Genomic DNA, 22,896 nt, shown 5'->3' with positions numbered 1-22,896 from the left:
TCTGGGCAATTAGGGATGGGCAAGGACTGCTGGCCCAGCCAGTGACATCCTCATCCTGGCAAAGAATAAAAAAAACAGCTGAGCTCTAACCAATGACCAAGAAAGGACGATCATAATCTCCCAACTCCTGTAGTCTGTGCCTCTACTTTTGAAGCCTGGAATACTATCTACATTATTAGCTTCTCTCTCTACCTGTTCTGCCACCTATGTCCACATATTCCTGAGTGTCTCTCCTCCTGCCAACCTTGATAATCATACCCTTTTGTATTACGCTCTCATGCTATGTTCTTTGTATTGAGGTCTTATCACCTCACTTCTCCATGTTAATCTTTATCTGCCATCTATCCACTCACTCCACCAACATGTCAATGTCTTTTTGAACTTCCCCATTGTCCTTCTCACAGTTTACAGTTCTCGTGAGGTTCATGTTGTCCACACAATGTTGAAACTGTGCCCCCTGTCCAGATTTAGCCAAAATGTTAAGCTGATATTTGAGGCGGGATTTTCACCTTGGAGGCAGCTTCCTCCAAGCTCGCTTCTCTTAACCGAATGGCAAGTATACACTGAACACGCTGGCAGCAATCTGACAGCCAGCAGTTTCAGAACCTTATCGGACCCTGCTGACCGAGCTGGGCAGGACTGAGGTAGGTTGAGAACCACTAGGGAGGCTCGATGTGCCAGAGTGGAGGGCAGAATGAGGTCATTTGGCCCACCCAGTCTGCATTTACCTTCCAAAGAGCATCCCACCCTATCCCTGTAACCCCGCATTTCCCGTAGCTAGCCAGCCAAGTCTGCACATCGGTGGATGCCCTGGGGCCAATTTAGCACAGGCAGTCCATCAAACCTACACAGTATCCTCAGAGGCACAACTTAAATGAGATCTTCAGAGAAGTCGAGCTGGTGTGGATCAGATGGGGAAGCCCCTCTGGCACCCGACTTTAATCTATAATGGCAGCTTTCCTGCTAGCAGTTGGCTCCTCAGGGCAATGGAGCCTCGAATGCTGATGGGTCCTCAGCCTCTGGCAGAATGGGTACCTTCAAAAAGGCCAGACTGACCAAGCTGTTAATCATCTGTCCTAATATCTCTCTGTACTTGCTGTCTCAACTTTGTGTTTGATGCCTCTACAAAGCCCCTTAGGACACTTTACTACGTTAGTGACATTATATAAATGCAAGTTGTTTTTGTAAAGACCAACAGGATTGGAACACACAATATTTGAGAATGTCAAACATTTCTTCTCACAGAAAATAGTTTGACTTTAAAGGCTGAAAGAGAAGAGGCAGCTCAACAGCAGTAATTCAACTAAATTGCTCGGGGGGTGGGGGGGGGGCTTCTATTACAGGCAATACCATAATCATGTGACCCAGATCCAACCACAGAACCTAATTGCAGCCTCTCCTCAAAATGATGAGGGAGCCTCAGGAGAGCTGTAGATGAACACGGTATGTCTGCATATGAGACGATAGGCCATTTTGAAGGAGAAATGCCAGGCATTTAAATCAGTTGAATGATTCACTTGTGTGGCTCGGTCGACAGTTTTTAAAGAACGAAATCCAGCCAAACCCTACAGGAATCTGTTCTTTCAATAATGGCCAGCAGAACACATAGCAAACAGAACTGGTCAGCTTTCTCAAAGTAAGTACCCGTTTAAAGAGTTTCTGGTTTTGTAATATTGAGCTTTATGCAAACACCAGGGAATCAGCAGGAACTTGGTCTTCAGTGAATAAAGCAGCCAATGTTCTGTCGTGCATTTACCTACCCACCCCCCACCCAATTACTTTTTCCTTAAAATGGACCGATTAGTACGCTAGGCTTCAGCTCGTCCTGTTTTATTGTTCCACCTTCCAACAAAGGCAGCACATGACAAAGTCTTTCTTGTACACTGTTGCCATTAATCCACTGACGGCTTTCAATACGTGTGCTGCTCACTTTGATCAGCACCACTGGGCTGTAAGAAAGCAGGATTACAAACAACGGAGCAGTGGTTGAGGTCAGCGAATCTAGTCATGTTGAAGATTCAGTTGGTGCCTTCTTCACTAGAGAGCTCTGCTCATTTACATGCCTGCTGATTTGTTTCCAGACAGCAGCCCTCTTGTTGGCGTAGGTGGACTGGAGTTGAAAATCATTCAGGAAGTTAAAGACACGTACACAGACACAAGTCATTGTTTACCTTGGCATTTCCCAATTTATCAGGTAAAATTAAACCGAGTGAAATAACTAGGGCACATATGAAACTACGTTAGAGGAGGATTCTTAAGAGCCACTGACAGCTCCTTGTTGAATTCACATGTTGGGTCAAATTTTAAATCTTGGCACAAATGCCATCTTTTATTTTGTTATGAGCTAATCATACACTTATTACAGGAAAAGAGATGGTTTGTGCTCCCATCACAGATTGAGCGTGCCTCATTTGGAATGTGTACTTCACGTCTGTCATTTTCCGCCCACCAAGGGGATGAAAGATTATTGAGATATTCAAGGTTAAGATCAGATGAGCTTTGGCTTTACTGAATGACTGATCAGGATTAAAGGGCCGAATGGCCTCCTCTTGTTAATTGCTTAAATGTTCACTCATTCTTTGCAACTCCAAAAAGTAAGAAATGGTGACATTGTACTAACAGCCTACTGCTTAACTACAAGCTGCACCCAGAGGCTTGGAGGCCTGATACACTCCTCTCCTGACTGATCTGACCGAACACAATTTTCAGTTGTAGGCAGTGCAGACACACATTTCCCAAGGCGGTAATGTCCTCTTTAGGTACCAGACCTGGCTTTTTTAATATCACTGGAGCCTGTTCTGTGATTTTAACCTTGGGCGAAGAACGAACAGTCATATTTCCTTCAAGTCAAACCTGTCAAAAGTCAGATCCAGGGCCAGAAAGGTTCATTTTCAGGCTGGGAGGCATTACAGTCGTCCTCTGGACCCCACAAGAAAGCCTTAAGGTTCTGATCACCTCTGAGCTACCCACCAAATCCCATCATTTACCTAGCCCACTGTGGACCATTTCTGTAGGCCTCCAGTGTTGGCTTTTTGCTACTCACTGACTGACTAATCCTTGATTTAGCTAGAATTGTTTTCAGTGGAGTGGTCAAGCTTGTAAGGCAATGGCTTCTGGGGTCTCAATATGTGAGTTTGTCATTTGCATAAATTAAAATTGGGTTTTTGTTTGCGGCCAGTCAAACTGCAGTTTGAAGGTTAGCTTCTCAGGCAATGAGCTTTAGAAACTTGCAACTAATGCTCTCAGGTCTATATTACAAATTACCTGCAATGTCAAACCAAATTCACAACCTCACTCTGAAAAGCAACCAGAAATGCTACCGTGTGAATGTTTTTCTAAGGTCAGGATGAAGCCAAGCTGTTAACACTGAACAGAGTGTGCTTTCCTCTGCATCAACCTTGCACTATCTGACCGAGGCCTGTTGGATCTGGAAAGCAACAAAAGAGCACTATCTATCATTTGAGAATAACAGCAATGTAGTACAGGAGCAACTTACATTTATCTTATGCTTTTGTGTAGTAAAGCATGCTCGGAGAAGGAACTGATACTGAGTACATGATAAGAAGGCAATTCACAGCTGGTAAGTTTTAAGAAGCATTGTAAAAGAGAAGTTGAGATATTTGGGGTAGATTCCAGAGCTTGCCATCCAAGCAGCTGCAAACTGGGTTGCCAATGGATACAAAGGCAATTGGGATGTGCAAGAGAGACTTGGAGGGAAAGAGCCTGATTCTGAAATGTATTTATCATGCTACTTTTAATCCAGTTGTTCACGATTGTTCAGGATACAAGATCAGAAACATTTCATGACGTAAGATGACAGAGGGGAGAATGGAGACCATGAGGGAGGGGGGGGGGGGATGGGGGGATGGTAGCAAAGACATGGGTGGGAATGAATGCTCTTCATGCCTTACCACTCATCCCCCTCACACTGCAGGGTCCATCAGCCAGAAACTGAGTGTCAGTGAATCGGGAGTCTTCAGCACATTGACTCCTCTGCATTAAATGTCCTCCCTTCCTCCCCCATAAAACATCACAAGTTAATAAACAGATGGGAATCAGTCAACAAAGAGATGATATACTAAGGGTTCTCTTTTGATTTGATTCTTTCCAGTTTCTTAAAAATAAATTATAGTTCTGAGGAAAGATTCAAAAATCTGGGGCTTTGTTCACTGGAACAGAGAAAGGGAAAGACAGTAGTATGAAAATATGTAAGATATTAAAATGGAAAGTGGTGAAAAATTAGCTAGAAAATTGGTAACAATGAGTTGAACCTTGGGTGAGGAAAGCCAAGTGTTGAAGAATTTTCCTGCACAGAGGTACAGAGGAACCTCTATCATCCAAGGTCACGGGCAGGGAAGTATTTCATTTGGTTGATCGAATTCTGGATAATCGAGTGCCGGATAACGTAGTTTAGCCAAGCATTGGCTCGTTGCCATCTTGTCTGGCTAATCTGAAATTTGGATAATTCAAATGCTGGATAATAGAGGTTCCTCTGTATATGAATTATTTACCACAAGTAAATATGGAGTTATTATACTGATGTTGTAGCATCACACAAAATGATCACAGGCCAGACATTAAGCTAAAACTCTGAATTCCTGACTTGCTCCCCATTCACTCAGGAATTTAGATCAGTTAAACTTTCTCGTGTTATTAATGGGAATGCCTGAATTGAATAATAAGAGCAAAATAAGGGGAATTGCTTCATGAATAGATTCAATAATATTCCTAATGTGGGACCAAGATGGATGTGTCAAATGAGAGAATTCTATCAGATTTGTATTTGCCATGATTTGGAAAGTAATCCACAAGGGCTCTTGTGGTGCAGTAGTATGGTTCCCTACCTCTGGTCCACAAAGCCTGGGTTCAAGTCCCACCTGCCCTAGATGTATTTCTGAACAGGTTGATACATATAAATTAAGTAAACCACATATGCAGAAGTTCCAGATGTTGAATCATTCTTAATGAACGAATTGAAGAATTAGCTTATACGGAAGATAGCAGAATGTAGTTTCTGTTCCAAGGCATTAACATCTGGCTCATTGCCGTAGAGTTGCTGACAGTCAAAGCTGTAGTTAATGGTGCTTACTTAGTTCCTGGGTTACAGCGTAATATTATTGCTAATTCTAACATTAGACATTTTGTCCACAATTAGAAAATGTCAGAAGAACAAATTCAGCTGAATTTTGTATCTAGTTGACCAATTCTTTTTCAGATTACAGTAAAATAAACAGGATGTTGAAAAATTTGATGCATTCTATACATCATAAGTAAATGGTTCACATGAGCCACAATCGTTAAAAGCTCATCAAAAGCTGTCACATCATCAAACAGCTGAATGGACAGCCCCCATTGTCCAGACTATCATAACAAAACTGGGTTTGCCATAGGATGGGAACAAAAGCATTCATTTGTCTATTGATTTCCTTTCACCAGTCGACATGCCCTGGAGCAGTAATCATATACCAGCTAACTGAGTACAGGCATCGCCTACTGTGTCTCTCATTGCAGGAGTACATTTTTCTTAAATTTTTGATAACTGGGATGAAGCTGAAGGCTTCTGTACAAAGAAGCTCGAAGATTCAAAGGTTCATTGAAGTCCAAGTAAATTCATTTCCTTTGAACTCAAAGTTTCTCCCTGTCAAACAAATTCGACAACTGAGCAGCTGGAATTTAAAGTGTTCCTCTATTTACATACAGACAGTGCAACCATTGTTGCAGTTTATCTATGAAAACAAACATTGTCATTATGAATAAATTGTACACTATAAAAGAAGCAATTCCTTGGGTTGTCTCAAAGTGCTTCACAAAATGCAGGATGGGACAAGAAAGCCAGTTTCTGTTTGATTAGCTAAGTGTACAACCTTTTACTGAAGAGCTCGTCAGATATCCTGAACAAGATTCCTCCCTTCTGTGAATGACCATTTAATCCACATTTCAGGGGTTTGTTGAGGAAGGAATCTTGTTCATGATATCTGGAGAATTTCTCAATCTTTGTATATCATCCAGCACTCACTCTGTACAATATTGGCAAATTAAGGCTTGCAGTAGTGTTTGAGCGTGTTCTTAGTCGGAGGTGAATGCATTCCTAATCTGAGCCAGAATACACTGGCTGATGCACTGATTTTCCAGTCATACCAAGAATCTGGAATGGTGGGGAAGGACCCATGGTCCAGATAGGAATCAATGATGTAGATAAAACCAGGAATAAGCTTCTGCAAAGGCAGTTTGGGGAGCAGGATTCCAATTATAATGCAGAACCTCACTTGGCCCAATCTTATGATTGTTATTTAGGTACATTTTAAAACAGCTAGCAACAGTGCCCTGGTGGATCAGAAAGAAAATTCAGCTAATGAAGGAGGTGTGGGAAAATATAAAAATGATGAACTTAAAACCAATAACTTAGACCAAGGTGCAGTTTTTTTTTTATTCCTTACAGTATGGAAACAGGCCATTTGGTCCAACATGTCCACACCGACCCTCCGAAGAGTAATCCACACAGACCCATTCCTCTACCCTATGTTTACCCCTGACTAATGCACCTAACACTATGGACAATTTATCATGGCCAATTCACCCAACCTGCACGTCTTTTGGATTGTGGGAGGAAACCCACACAGACACTGGGAGAACGTGCAAACTCCATACAGACAGTCACCTGAGGAAGGAATCGCACCGAGGTCCCTGGCGCTGCAAGGCAGCAGTGCTAACCACTGAGCCACCAGGCTGCCCCAGTAGAGTTGGTTAAAGCAAACAGAATGGGCCAGAAGGGACAAAGAAAGATAACAGGCCTTCAGGGAAAAAAAAGAACAAGCATTGATTAAAGCAAAAGGCACTATATCTGAATGCTTGAAATATTCACAACAGAACAAAATAATACATTGACAGAGAGAATAAATGGGTTTGGTCCAAGTTCTACTATTAAGCATCTTTTGTTAACACTAATTGACTGTAATGCAATTGATGAAGAGGGATCGCTGTTTCTAAAATGCGAACTTGTAAAATGTGCTGGCAGTAATGCGGTTACATCACCAACACTTTAAGTGTTATTTTTATTGCGCGATTTTTATATAGTGCAGAGTCACACAAGAACGCAACTGTCGAGTTAGAAGAAATGACTGTTGTAATTTTATTAAAATGATTGTAAAGTGATCAAGTTTGAAACTAAATATTCCAGGCTACTTGACTTTGATAAGAGATATGTAAAATGGAGAACGCGAGGACCGTCCTTGTGACAAATACCGGGATAAAAACACTAAAGAGGAATGATGTAACCTTGGAAAATCACGATGTAGTGTGGGTTTGGGTGAAGGTGAGCCAATTAGTCTGCCAGTGGTAGTGAAAAAAATGATAGACGTTATACCGGGAATGAGGGAATAAGGCATTTGGAAAATGATTGTGATTGAGCAGAGTCAACACAGACCTCTGAAAAGGACAAATCTGTTGGAAGTTTTAAGATTATAACTACATAGCTGGATAAACAAAAGCTGACCATTGAATATGACCTATTTGGATTTTCAAGAAACATTTGCTAAATTACTATATAAGTAGCAATTTTCAAAATTGGATTCCAAAGAGATTTGGGTAAGATGTTTGTGTGGATTAAGGATTGATTAATTGATAGAAAACAGTGCAGGAATAAAGAAACATACTTGAGTACCGCAAGGATCAGTTCTTGGGTTTCAGATATTTACATAAATGAGTCTAACATATCCAGGTTTGCTAATGACGCAAAGTTATTCAGAAAGCTAAACTGTGAGAAACAGACAAAGACAGAATGGAATACAGACTGATTAAGTGAATGTGCAGGAGCACAGCAGATGTTGCATCATTTGGTGAAATTTGAAGTTATCTATTTTAAAAGAAAAAATACTAAAACCGATTTGTTTTAAATAGTAAGACTATGAAATATTGGTTTTCAGAAGCACTTGAGTGGCTTTATACACCAAACATAAGAAGAGGTACAGCAAGCAATTAGGAAAGCAAATGATATGTTGACCTATACTATCAAAAGATTGCAGTTCTATAAAGAAACCTTACTGCAGTTGCAAAGCAGTTTGAGGTCACACCTCAGAAATTGTGTACAGTTTTAGCTCCCTAGCTAGGGACGGAGGTATCTGGTTTAGAGGGAGTGCAAAAAAGATTTATTAAAAATTCCTTGTTTGAGGTAATTGTCCTATGAGGAGAGATTAAATAGACTAGGCCTATCTTCTCTAAAGTTTGTTATCATTGAAAAGTAAAATGAATCTAAGGTCTTGACAGAACATGTGCTGGAAAATGACTTCTCAACCGTGGAGTCTGGAATCAAGAGTCCTATGAGTCATAGTGTCAGAATAGGGTCTTAGACCTTATTCAGTTGATTAGGCCTAAAATGAGAAGAATCGTGATTCAATGCGCTCTAAATCTTGTAATTTTCTACCAAGGAGGGATGTGAAAGCTCTTAAAATGCATTGAAGACAGAGGTTGTTAGAATTAAGGGAGCCGAAAGATTTCAGGATCATGTGGCAAGTTGGAATTGAGGTGGATTGGCCAAAGAGCAAATGCCCTACTCTGTTTATGTTTCTTATGTTTTTACCTTGCATTTACATTGGGACATAACAAAATATTCCAAAGTATTTCACGGGAATCTAGTGTGAACAAAACAATTTGTTGAGAGCATCAACACTACTGTTACCTTCAGAATTGAGTGCATGCAAGATAAAATCACAAGTACATTGTATCCAAGCAAAATGAGAATTTGTTCAAAACAACCGCCTGATCAGTAAGTTGCCTTAGCAAAAAGATCAAAGGAAATGCAAAATTATGATCAGAATGAGTACATATTTACTTGAGAAAACAAATTCACCCCAACCTATGCTTGGGGACCATGTGTAACTATGGCATGTTACTACACATAGAAAAATGAAAATGTGGCAAGATGCTGAGGTAGCAACTGATTTGCTATTGCCTGTTTTTTTGCCCATCGGTATCGGTTAATACCATCCCCTGTAAAGTAATATATGGTAGAACTGGAATGTTGAATTCATGGAGAGTTAGGGGGAGTTCCTCTTGTCTCAGCACCAGACAATAGCTGAGTAAATCTGGTGAACAGTGAATATACCACATTGTCCAAGATGTATTTCACTCCCATTAACTGCAAAAACTTTTAGCTTGTGCACAGCTAAAGGTACCAGTTGATCTTCATTTGAACATCTTGCTTCTGGAGGGGTCCAGGCAACTTCGTAGAGCTCCAAAGACTACGTTCTATTTGTGCAAATTAGATATCTGACCACTTGGTCACCATATGGACCAGAGAATTTTGTGACTACTCTAATTCTGAATAAAATGGAGAGAATGTAGTCACAATAGATGTGTCCACTCTGATAAGAGCTTTAACTGATTGCACTAACAGAGCATTTAAAATTTGCTTGAAAGTTAGGAAATTATCATGAGAGAGTAAAATACTAATCGAACAGCACTGCACACAGTCAATCGCCTGAGGCGGGAATTGAACCCGGGTCTCTGGCGCTGTGAGGCAGCAGTGCTAACCACTGTGCCACCGTGCTGCCCCCACGGTGCCTAGTTGTGGACCAGTCATTTTTAGAAGTTACAGTTACAGAATAAGAACATGCCTGTGGCTCACTTCATATGCCAGTCTGATCAATGGCATCACTCTGTTCTTTATCCCATTTAGTTGCCTGGCAGCATGCTGTGCATTTCTGGAACTGAATCTAATCCAAAGTGGGGCCGCCAGCTAAGGTTAAAGTGCTTAAAGAGAAATGTTTTGGGTTTATCAGTGTGATAGGGTGCTGCACACTTAGGTTAGTGAAATTCCACAAGACACCATTCAAACAAACCACTGTTCTAGATATGTAGATATGTAGATCTTTGCATTTAGCTATCAGCAATGGGGTTGTTCTGGATAGTTTCACAGCTGAGATTTCACGTAAACCTGCTGAAAAGACAGTATGGCAACTCATGTCTGACCCACCCAATTTAAATCCATTACCAGCCCAGACTGAAGTTAATTTAGCTTGTCACTCTCGACTGCTAGGTCAGACATTTCATCACTGTACAGTAGAACTACTGTATGCAATTTTAAAAAACATCATTAGCAGTTTAGCAGCATTCCAACTGTGTTTTTATTCCATAGGTGGTCTAATTTTCATGTGGTCTGCTAGGTTTTATAGTTATGTCAAGAATATACTCTCTATAGCAACTGCCCCTGGTTTGAGAAAGAGAACAATGAGCCTCTTTTTTTCCATTGCTGGCTTCTAAATGAAGAACAAATTATGTTTTCCACAATCAGGTCATGGCAACATTTGCTAAGCTGGAAAAGTTGTCAGATAATCGTAATTACATTAATCGTCCAGCTCTGAAACAGACCAGTTGGCCCAATTGATCTTGCAGGTTTTTAATCCCTATGTGAACTTCCCTTCATTTTCCATCACACAATGCTATCGGTATAGCCCTATATTCCTTCTTCTGTTGTGTGTGACTTCTTGAGTGTTATCCACTCCTCATGGTGAAGGATAACATTATAACCTCAGCGTGGGTAGAGGAGTTTCTTTGCTTCTTTGTTGGATTTATTAGAGACTCTTATTAATGTCCCCTTAGTTCTTGTCTCTTGCCTTAAATGTTAAATATTTTCCATTTGCCTACCTCATCAAACCCTTTTGTAATCTTAAATATCTCTATAAAGTCACCCCTCTCCTCTTGTACAACACTTCTGCCTAAAATTTGCATGTGTAGCTGCAGTGAGAATGCTGCTTACCACACCACACATCAGAAAATGATGGATAGTACACCAGTAATTGCCCAGGACATGTCAATAATAGGTGATAATCCTCCCTGCAGGCTGCAGTTGATGATCTAGTCATTTATCTTTCTTGGAGGAACAAGAACATTGAATCATTTATGAAGTTATCAAAGATGAATATGGTCTTAGCGGGTAAGTAGAAATTCTTTCCCTGGTGAGGAACATTCCTTGAATTTTCATCACGTGCTTTACCTGCCACAGATAGCACCCCCACCCAGAAACCAAAAGCTTCCTTGGGCAGAGTTTTCCATTCCATTGGAGACAGGTTGGATGATCAAAGGGATTGGAGAAACCTGATGACTTCTCACTGCCAAGCCTGAAGTTAACTCTTATTTAGGGTTAATTTAGATTCAGAGTATTTCCCTGATAACTGCTGTCAGCTGAGTTCAAGCTAGTCAATTCCTCAAAAACTTAGTCTTGGGTTCATTGGGTTGACAGAACTATCCCACAGAAGAAGCTGCCAAGAATATTACATTTCTCCAAATGACTTGCTTAATTTTAATAAGCTTTAGCTATGCTATCAACATCTCAGATATTTTAATGGTCCGGGATTTCTCTCTCAGGAATATGTACTTTCCCACTTGCGGAGTATGTAGAATATCTAACAGTACCTAAGAATGCACCAACGTTTAAAGTAAAATTTTATCTTAAAGACCTGAATAAGTAAGATGGGAGAAAATATGTTTTCTCCCCTGTGGGAGAAAATATGTTTTGAGAAGTATTAACTGAGGGTTCCTAATAGTTCTTAAATTTCAGTCAAAGGGCTTTAGTTTTTCTATTATTTAGATTTCTCATGTTTTGATGTATATTTCCTAAACGTCCCTCCCACTTCCATGTGTTGTGTAATCTCGCATAATTCCTTAAGTATGCAGTAAAGATTCATTTACATAGTCAATTTGTACAGGATGCTTTTTTCTCTCTTTCTCTCTCTCTATATATCTCTTTTTTTCACTCCCTCTCTCCATATCTATATCTGTGACCACCCAAATCCACGATGTTGCCAATGCATCCCAAATTCACTTATGTGCCCTTGGCAAGTGCCTCAGTGAAAGGTCTCCCTCTCCCTCACATTATAACCTCAGCAACTGGTGTAAAGTAATTGAGTCCAACAGCAGGGAGAAAGGTCATTTGACCCAAACTGGTCCATGGCAACCAAAATGACTTAGAGCTCATTCAACACAATGTATAATAGTGCATTCTAACAGGTTTTCCAGCACAGCTTCAGAAATGCCTTGAAAGTGCCGCTGAGCTGTGTGCAAAAATAGCTGGGACTTCCACTAAAACAGAGTGAGTGTTCATAGTTTTCTTGGGAAACCCAGTGCATCTCGATTCCAAATCAAATTCCAACCAAACCACACTGATGCCATGATTCCATGCTTGGTGGGACAGTTCTGAAGTTTAGAGCGTGCCAGCAATGATTTGATTAGGAACAATTTATACAAAAAATATTTAATTTTATCTTAAGATCACTGCCTATCAATCTTTTCAGTTCTAGCTCTGTTATTTCTCTTTGCTAATTCTCTTTATCGCCTTTGTCTGTTCTTGTACCTCTGAGTTACAGGGTAGTATTGCTGCCCATTTAATTAATTTTCCATAACTTGACCCCCATCACATTTCTCTGGAATAATTTCACAATCATTCAAAACCTTAGCCAGCTACCCCATCAAGTATTAATCAAATTCTTCATGAGAAAGTGTTTTTTGACATTTGTTCAGGAGATTTCTTTTACTATGTTGGACTCATACCAGATGGCAGGTTTGTGGTTTGATTTCAAATAGTGTTCAGGATGACCCTTTCCTGTTTCACTCTAGATTTAGTTTACCTCTCTGAAGGCCCCTAACATCAACCTTCTCTCAATATTGAATCTTTCCAACCTTCTCTCATAACAATGTTGACAAATGTCTGTTCATTGGGTAGGAATACTTAATTACTCCAAAGAAAGTAGGCAAAAGGTAAGTAATAGATAAGTAGAGAATCAAATAGAACAATAAGATAGAGTGTGACTTTCCATTGCAACAAAGAGTCCAGTTCTTCAATTGAAACCTCTACGTCTCTATGAAATAAGTTAAAAATCACACAACACCAGGTTATAGTCCAACAGATTTATTTGGAAGGACTAGCTTTCAGGGTGCTGCTCCTTCATCAGGTGGTTGTGGAGCTTGTGCTTTCAAATAAACCCTTTGGTGTTGTGTGATTTTTAACTTTGTACCTCCCAGTCCAACAGCGGCACCTCCAAGTCACAGACAAGAAAAGCACTATCCCCATTACCTTTTATAATGCTCTTGACAGCTCTTAATTTTACAGGACTTTTCCTGCATTCCACATGGTCTGTGAGGGTATCCTTCCTCTGGCCTCTGATTAAAAACCCATTGAAAGCATCAGGTGATCTAGATGGAACTGGGGAAAGAAGTAGAGTAATTATGTTTGAGTTCTGGTGAGAATGAAGTGAGCCAGCAGACAGGAGAGTGCTAATGAAACGTCTGTTCACGTTCCGTGACCAGATAATTACCGATTGCTAGCTCAAGTCTGCGGAAGGTAAAGCATTAAGATTTGTATTTGAATATTCAATGACTAAATATTTAAGCAAAGACAAAATAGAAGAGATTAGCATGAATTATAGTATGGAAGATTTTGCATGACAAACTTGCTGAGTTCTTTGAAGTGATGAAAGATGTGATGGATTGATAAGAGCAATGAATATGGTGAATTTGGTCTTTTTTTCATCCATTCATGAGATGTGAGTGTAGTGAGTAAGCCAGCATTTATTACTCATCCCTAATTGCCCTTGGGCAGTTGTTGGTGAACTGTGCTTTTGAACTGCGGCAGTTCTTGGGGTGCACCCACAATACCATAAGAATTGATTTTGATGCAGTAACAGTGAAGGAGCAGTGATTTAGTTCCAAGTTAGGATGGTATGTGTCTTGAAGGGGAACGTGGAGGTAGTGGCGTTCCCATGCACTGTCTCCTAGCTGGTAAAGCTCATGGATTTAGAAGGTGCTGATGGGGGAGCTTGGAGACATTCTGCTGTGGTTCTTCTGCCATTGTGCATCGGTGGTGGAGAGAATGAATGTTGATCTTTCCGTTTTGGGCACCACTGTGTCTAGCGTGCATTTGAGATGGTAAAGACCAATAATATGAGGAATAATAACATTGCGTTTCATTAGTTAAGTTATTTCTGGATTGATTTGCTTCATAAAAACATTATAGTTTGATAAGACTATATCATAATTCAATTATACCAGTGGTGCCCTTAAAGCGACAATTGCGCTGGCTGTTATTAAATTACACTGCAGCCTGGGTAGTGCCCTTTTAATAAAATAAGTGGGTGATTATTTTGAGATGTGCTGCCTATTAATAATGTTTGTTTATTGAAAGACTGATGATAGGATTAACACTTCTGCTTACAGGTCCCTCATAATAGCAAACCCAAGGGCATTACCACACCCTGTGACTTCCTCTTTGAACATTCTTTATATAGAAGTCCCAGCGGCTTCCAAATATGATTATGGCTAGAAATTGTATGATTCAGAATTGACGAGGGGTTAGGGAGAAGGGCTGATGGGGGAGTATGTAGAGAATTTGAACCTTCAAACTGATGAACCAATGGATACTATGAAAGAGTAAATGTTGACCGTATTCACAATGAATTCCTTTTTATTGGCAGAATGACCAGTCAGAGAACAGATGATGACGAAGAAGAACTTGCTAAAGAACGGCGTCGTAAAGCTCGTCAGGAGCGCCTGCGGGAATCAGCACTCAGCCAGGACACTCTGGAATTCAATTCCCAGAACAGGTAGGGAGACACTGTGGAATCCAACATGGCAGAGGCACGTTACCCATTCTCTGTCCTATACTTCCATTGAGTGGAGCTCTGATCTGGGAGGGCAAGATGTCTGATTACACCCTCAGAAATAACCCAGCCTTGAGCACAGAAGGAGAAATGTAACTTCAGCCACAAAACATCTTGACAGAAATTTGTGCACAACAAACGAGCTGTGGGGTAAGACTGGGCAGTTGGACAAATTAGTAACCCTTACAAAGAGCCAGCACAAGCACAGTGGGCCAAATGGCCTCTTTTCAATGCTTTATCATTTTACGATTTACATTTTGTATTTCCTTGCAATCACATCTGCAAATATATGGCGAGACAATTACTACCTATCTCCACTGAAGCTGTCTCATTCAGCCTTGTGGCAATCAGTGTCAAAGCCTCCAATGCATTAACTGCCTCTTAGCAGAAGCAAGATATAACAGACAATAAACCTCACTCTCTTTTTGATATTTTGCTGAATTGGTTTAGTTTATTTCTTTACTTATAAAAAGATGTTAAAACATGGGTCTGCTCCCTCCCGATCATTGACCAGTGACCCTAAGCTTCAAAGGTGTGCAGCTGTGAATGTCAACTAAGAATCATAGATTCCTGGTAATTTAGAAGCAGGTTATTCAGCCCATCGATTCTACGCCATCCCTCTGAAAAGCATCCCACTCACCCAGTCCCTGTGTTTCCCATGGCTAACCCACCTAGCCTGCACATCCCTGGACAATCCACCTAACCTGCACATTGTTGGACTCTGGGAGATAACTAGATCACATTCATGCAAACACTGATAGAATTTGCAAACTCCACACAGTAGCCCGAAGTTGAATCAAACCTGGTCCCTGGTGCTGTGAGGCAGCAGTACTAACCATTGAGCCACGTGCCACTCTGTTCAAAGGAGGTTTGACTGTGATGCTTCCTATGATGCAATAGCCAGAATATGATCACTGTCAGGAGTCTAATTGAAGAATGGTGACTTGGGTTAGTTATGGAAGAACAGTCCCAATCTGTAGGGTCAGTGCACTCTGGCTCATTCTCTAGATTCTTACTCTCTCTGTGACTTGTCTTGTTCTTGGTAGTTTTTCTCTCTCTTGCTCTCTGTCTCTCTCACTCTGTCCAGCTGTTTCCTGGAGTCTCTCCCTTTGTCCGTTTATTCTCTTTCTAGCTTTGTGGGGAGGGTAGTTTCGAATGCAGCACTGACTTCTCTGCACAGCTGCAGCATCTGCACTTAAAGTGTGTCTGTTCCATTTAATTCTCCTCCACCCTGGCCTCCCTGTAGTCCCTTACCAGCCATCTGTGATGCACTCCCATTGGCCACTCACTCCCTGCTTGAACCTCAGCTGATTTTGAAGCAAGCCTCAGGTAAGCGTTCATCGCAAACTTTAACCCAGATCCTTGCTGCCCTTCTCAAGCTGCCTGTACCTCTCATTACATTTTCCATATCAGCTCAGACCTCAGCTCCTGCATTCACCTGATGCCTCTCTTCATTTTGCACTCATTCCTGTTTTGTCACATTTATTTTCTGCAACCTCTTTTTCTTCTTTTCTTTTCCCACCTCTGTACTTGCCTTCCAGAAGCACAGACATCATCTGGTATTACCCCAACATGACTTATTCCCAAGAGCTATTTCCCTTGCTGGGGTTTCTCACATTGGTAAGGCATCAAATTTTATTCCACAGCCTGTTAAAATGTGCCACTGAGACACAGCCCTGTGAAAGGTGTGTTTTAAATTAGACAGCATAAGTCGCAGTTCTATACTGCCTTTAACCTAGTAAAACATCCTGAGGTGCTTTACAAGAGCAAAGTTACTCAGAAATTGCCACAAAACAAAAGATTAATTAGCCACTTGATCAAAGTAGTCGCACGGTGGCTCAGTAGTTAGCACTGCTGCCTCACAGCACCAGGATCCCAGGTTCAATTCCAGTTTCAGGTGACTGTCTGTGTGGAGTTTGCATATTCTCCCCGTGTCTGCGTGGGTTTCCTCCCACAATCCAAAGATGTGCAGGTCAGGTGAATTGGCCATGCTAAATTACCCATTGTGTCAGGTACGTTATTCAGAGGGAATGGGTCTGGGTCGGTGTGGACTTGTTGGGCTGAAGGGCCTGTTTCCACGCTGTGGGGAACCTAATCTAATCTAATCTAATTTAATCAGGTTTCTCCAGCCTCCTTAAAGGAGTATAAGATAGGGGTAAGAGACAGGGGCAAGAGAATTCCTTTGGAAAGGAATTCAGAGTTCAGGGCCTCGATGGCTGAATGCACAGCTGAAAGTGTGGCTGCCTGTGTCCAGAGTGCACCAGAGATTGCCAAGAATAAGGAGAGGAAAAAGAAGGATTTTCTGAGTCCGATGAATCAATAGAAGTGTAGTGCATTTCATTTCAGACAAATGTGTACCTAATCCAAGCCTAGAATTCCAATGTCCCAAATCATTTCCCATCACAGCCACTACACAGAGTTCTCCATCCATTCATAACTTGTAAATATAAAACTCCGATCCAAGTAGAAGTTTCTCCAATTATTCATTAATTTATTCCTTGCTGTACTGACTTGTGTCTGTAACTGGCACCTGCAAACTATTGTACACTGCCTAATCCTCTTCAGAAAAGATTGTTTTGTGTAAAATAAAAATAGCTTTTACTGTAAGGTGAGGTCTGCACACTCCCTGCCCTTGGCACAGCTTGCAGAGCATGGGAAAGTGTATAGGAACTTCGCATCCCGATGTGGATGCAAATGATTTGTAGCCCTAGCAAATTTCTATCCTTTGAATTTAATAGATAGGAAATGGACACATTACAGACGTTCCCAACATGCACACCTGGCATATGGAACCTGTACAAGAGCAATGAATTATCAGGCGTGGCATCCAAATTCAGAGGTAGCAGCAGGAAAAACTCTCTGGACAAGTTGGGAAATACCGTGAGCCCGATCTATCCCCTTTATTCTTGGTGGGTGCTAAATTGGATAGACCCCAAGGCAGGCACAGCAATGGGGATATGCACTTAACCATCATTCTGTTCAGTGAAATATAGACAAGACACCAACTTCATGTTGCCCAGTCATATGAATGACTGATTCCTTTAGTCAGTGTTAACTGTGCATTTTGTTGGCTGCGTATATCAGCAGAGGCCCCAAAATCATAACTTGCCAGCACTGCATAGCCTCATCTCTGAAAGGGTTTTGTTCAGTTTGACTGGAGCAGGAGTGGCAGCAAGGGAGTTTGGAAAACAGTGAAGAATGGCACAACATTGAAAATGCTTAAGAGCACGTGTTCTCTGAAGCTGAACTCGAGGTCTTGCTGGAAGTGCTGGAGAGTAGGAAAGATGCCCTGTCTTTTCAGGAAGACAGGTGGGTGTAGAAGTCTGTTTATTCTAGTGCCAGGAGCGAGGTGCCAAGTTGCTGTATGCATTACTTTAAAATTTCAGTCTCCTCACACAAGGGCAGTGGAGGCACTTTCTAATGTCATATCCTTAGGACTGAGTCAATAGTCTCAGCCATTGTTTAATTCGTGCCACCTCATTACCCACTCACCAACAATCGCTATCATTTGGGACTTGCCTCCAACATTCCTATGTTTCTTCAGACCCTTGCACACTCAGCACTGTTGCAGTCCTTACTTCCACATCTCTCACTGTGCACATAATGGGACTAATTTGACCATAACCACTACATCACCACAAATAGATTACACTACACTTACTTGACACACTTTGCATTGTCTTGCTGGAGAAGGTAGTGCACAAGTGGAAGTAACTGGACCTAACCAGAGGAATGTAATTACAGCTGCATAATCTTATCCCCACCCTCTCCCCTGGGAGACACTATGCTGCTCATTATTAGGACAGCCATTGTTGACACCACAACCAGTGCCTGGGTTGGGCTGTCGAAGATGATGGTGTACTGAGACCTCATTCTGCTCTTCCCAACCCACTTCACTTCATCCCATACTCTTTCCTGGTTTACATGTAGTAAAGATGTGAGCATTCACCTCTTGCTTTCCCTCCCCATGCCACTGCCATATCCCTGTGTCATTTTCCATTCAAGTAACCCAAGCAGACCAACTTAGGCAGGCAGTGGAGGAACGCTGTCTCATTTTTACTGTATCAGTTGTATATGGTAGAAATGACAAAAGCTACTCTTGACTCTCTTGACTCTTGCCAATGAATGAATACCGGAAGACCGCGATGGTGAAAACCAATTGACATTAAAATATCTTTGTGAATAGACTCCAGATGGGATCTGCATCTGGGTGAGACGTTGGACACAAATTGCATAAGGGATAAGCAAAGTATTCCAATTGAATGGAGGGTGAGGTGGCATATTGGTGCCAGTGCAGAGGTTTTAGATGAGGACTTTGATGGGCAGCCTACAGAAGTAAACTGCTGGCTATGCTCACCACATAGTTGGGGCTTTGGGTAGCCTGTTATACAGCCTAAGTATCAAGGAGCATGGAGGAATCCAGCACCAACTTAATACAGGACTTTGCACCAGGCTGGAAGGCCACCTTTTCTGACATGATATTTGTGGTCAGCCTAGTGTGCACAGATTTCTCCATGATGCAGGGTGACCTTATCGAGGTTTACAAAATCATGAGGGGCATTGATAAGGTGAGCAGCAAGTGTTCTTTCCTAAGGGTGTGGGAGTTCAAAACTAGGGGGAATTTTGTTTTTAGGTGAGAGGTGAAAGTTTAAAAAGGACAGGAGAAGGAACATTTTATTTACACAAACAGTGGTTCGTATGTGGAGTGAACCGCCAGAGGAAGTGGTGGATGCAGGCACACTTACAATGTTTAGAAGATATTTGGTTAAGGACGTGAATAGGAAATGTTTGGAGGGATGTGGGCCAAATGCAAGTGGGATTAGCTTGGTTTGGGAAATGTTTGGCATGGTCATATTGGACCGAAGGATCTGTTTCCAAGCTGTATGACTCTAAATGGGACTAGGTCAGAATGCAGTGGCTGCTCGGCACGGAGTGGTTGGAATGAAGGGTCTGTTTCCACATTGTATGAATCTATGACTCTATAACAAAGGATGAGCAATAGATGGTGGCCAGACAGTGATGCCCACATCCTACAATAATTTTTCCAATGACCAATGTTGCAGCTTTGATTGCAGCAATGAATGACAAACTGAGAGATGTTGCGAGGAGCCAGCCCATTAATATAAAAGCTAACTTTCATACACACCCTCCCGGCCATTGGCCATGCTGTCCTTGCTGTGCCCTGTGACTGCACCAGGAGGCAGAGTTCAGTGAGGACCTCTACAGAGCACAGTTGTGTCACACATCCCTCCTTGCTGAGGTTCAGCTCAGATAATTTATCCCTGAGGAGTCTGGCCATTCCTGGCTCCTTGCTGAAAGCTCTGCTTCCCCCCTCCTTATGCTTCCCCTTCCAGCAGCGCACCACCTCTGTGTGATCTGTGTTCTCAGTCATGCAGCATTCCCAGGGGTGTGACCACTACTGCAACAGGATTATGATTTAGCCTTGAAGTCAGCCTCGAGTCATTTAGTAGTTGGCACATGGCAAGCTAAACTTTTATAGTTCGAAATGACAAAAGAAAATGTCAAAACTAATCAACTTAAAGCAACTGTTGAGACAAAATCATGTAAGTGCGTAATGATCCTTTTATATAATGCTGGTGAGGGAAGTGAGTTGGGGACTAGGTTTCCTTTGCTAGAATGCTGAGCTCATAAATGACACCACCACTGTCAATCCAGCACGACCACACGACTGCCCCGTTTTCATACTTTCAGTGGGAGTTCAGTTTATGTGCATGTGCAATACATTTCATTTGATTTGGCCTTCAATTGAGCCCATGTGACACAGAGGACATTGAAGAGCTCTTGAAGGTGCATGTATCATTAAGTAGAATCTAATTGGCCCAAATTCTCACTAATTCTGTTTTCCAGTGCTGTACCCTTCTTGTGTTGTATGTCTTTCATGTTCCACTTAAGCATCTTATTTATGCTGCTGTGCCAGAATTGGATGATGGCAAAGCAACATGTGAAAGAAAAGAAGGATCAGTCAGATAGTCTTGGTTGTCTAGTTGTGGGGGGATGTTGTGAAACTTGAAAGGGTTCAAAAAAGATTTACAAGGATATTGCCAGGGTTGGAGGGTTTGAATTATAGGGAGAGGCTGAATAGGCTGGGGCTGTTTTTTTTGCCTGGTGTGTCAGAGGCTGAGTGATGATTGTATGGAGGTTTATAAAATCATGAGGGGCATGGCTAGGGTAAATAGACAAAGTATCATCCCTGGGGTGGGAGAGTCCAGAACTAGAGGGCATAGGTTTAGGGTAAGAGGGGAAAGATATAAAAGAGACTTAAGGGGAAACGTTTTCACAGAGGATGATGCGTGAGTGGAATGAGCTGCCAGAGGAAGTGGTGGATGCTGGCACAATTACAACATTTAAAAGGCATCTGGATGGGTATGTTAAAGTACCTATTCAAGATGGCTCAGAGAATCCTTAATGGACGCAACCTGTAAGCCTCTCTTGGTTCGTCCCAGAGATCGTACTCTGTGGTCGTCTGGAATGTAGAACTCTCACAGACAGTTTAGTTTAAGTTATTGCCTTTATTTACCAACGGGATCAATGTTACACTATAACATTGATACCTACAAGCCAGTCTTGAGTTAAGGTTCTAAAACCATTAGCAGAGTAGCAGCGCCAGCTCTTCCCCTCCAAGCTCTCTCAGGCTACTCCCCTTATTGCTGCAAACAAGCTGTCTTTATTTAGAAAGTGGTACTGAGATTATAAAAATCCTACATGTCCTTAATCAGATTAGCAGCAACAAAATGGCAAGAGATTGTAGAAGAAGAGAAACTAATTGAACAGTCTGAGCACACTTGACTAATTAAGCTACATGCACATCAAAGTGGGAACCCTGATCAAGCCAGGCCAAATGGCCAATTGCCTTTAGCTAGATAAGTTTCCCTTCTACCTGTACATCATAACGAGAGACTTGTCTAAACTATGTGGGAAAGATCATGAGGTAACCTTGCTCAGTTAACATGTTCAGTATCATTGTCCTACAAGTTGACTTTTTAAAAAAATCATCTTAGATTCCCAAAATGCAAATTAAATTCATAACATTCCCGGATCTTGAGCTCCAGGGAACAACACACCAACATTCAATCCATGACAAGCAAGTGTACACTCAAATCAGACCACAAAGAGTTAACCTTTCCAACAGCTTCCATCCTGTCTCTCCCTCTCTCACGTATGACCATCTTCCAACTTTCTTACTATCTTAGTTTCAGCCTTTGTGTTTTCCTAGCTTGTAATGGTAATGAGACATTCATATTCCAGAAGTCAAGATTAGGGAGCTGAGCTTCATAACTTCAAATCTGCTCTGTGTGGTATACATGAAAATGTATCAGGATTGTTCAATTACTTGCGTATTCCATTAAATTACAAGTTCTTTTCCTATTGAATATGAGTTTTGTTAAGTGTCTTCAGTATAAATCAGAAATTCAGTTATCCAACATCCAACTGTAAAATATGTGTAACTTCCACCCCTCAGAGTCAAAAGGAAATACTGCCACACATTCCACAGATGAACAAATGTTATGACCTTATTTACACCGATCCAATGACACTAAGAACAGATATCCTTAAATCTTCATATCCTGTAGCAAATGTGTCACATGTAAGGCTACAAGCTTTCTCAGGTATATGAATAGGAAGGGTTTAAACTGATATAGACCAAATGCTGGCAAATGGGACTACATTAATTTAGGATATCTGGTCTGCATGGACGAGTTGGACCGAAGGGTCTGTTTCTGTGCTGTACATCTATGACTTGGAACCCGATATTTGCGAGTGTGATGTGTAAACTCCCAGCTCACCACATCTGCCACAATAGAAAGTGCTCCACATGGTCCAATCTGCATTCTGGAGGGAAGAGAGGATTAGGAAGAGGTAGAGAAGGTGAGGGCAGGTGCACAGTTAAGTTAGGTCTAAAGTTAAGGAGCTACAGGGGTGACCAAGTCCTGAGACATTCTAGTTGAAAGGCTTGACTCAGTCCTCTACTATTTAACATGTCCTCTTGAGCCCCATCCACCTCCAATGCCCCCTTAATCGCCATGCCTCATGCTCTTCCATGTCCATTTATCCTACATACATAATTTACAGAACCAGTGAGCCCTGTCCTAACACAGACATGTGTGAAGCTGCTCAGCAAGTGCTGAGCATTCACTAAAAAAAGAAAATTTCATTATTTGAAAGAAATTCTTGTTACTGTAGCCCTTTAAAAGGGTCAGTTAAAAACAAATCATCTATGTGCATTTAC

At 41.5% G+C, this 22,896-nt stretch overlaps 1 protein-coding gene across 8 annotated transcripts in view; it reads left to right on the top strand.

Annotated features, from left to right (window-relative positions):
• Positions 1–22,896, top strand: part of cald1a (caldesmon 1a) — a 208,700-nt gene that overhangs the window by 115,960 nt on the left and 69,844 nt on the right. For 7 of the 8 annotated variants that reach the window (XR_006315061.1, XR_006315060.1, XM_043713556.1 and 4 more), the window contains one exon: positions 14,463–14,591. Coding sequence is in view for 6 of the 8 variants with exons in the window: in XM_043713556.1 (XP_043569491.1) it covers positions 14,463–14,591 (129 nt within the window). In the remaining 2 variants the exon portion in view is untranslated. Of the gene's footprint in view, positions 1–1,574; positions 1,637–14,462; positions 14,592–22,896 lie in introns of those variants that run through there. The other variant, XM_043713555.1, reaches the window with a different exon arrangement.

Source organism: Chiloscyllium plagiosum, chromosome 23 (assembly GCF_004010195.1).
Source record: "Chiloscyllium plagiosum isolate BGI_BamShark_2017 chromosome 23, ASM401019v2, whole genome shotgun sequence".
Taxonomy (NCBI): domain Eukaryota; kingdom Metazoa; phylum Chordata; class Chondrichthyes; order Orectolobiformes; family Hemiscylliidae; genus Chiloscyllium; species Chiloscyllium plagiosum.
The sequence above is the reverse complement of the archived record's forward strand: the minus strand, read 5'-3'. Positions and strand labels throughout refer to the sequence as shown.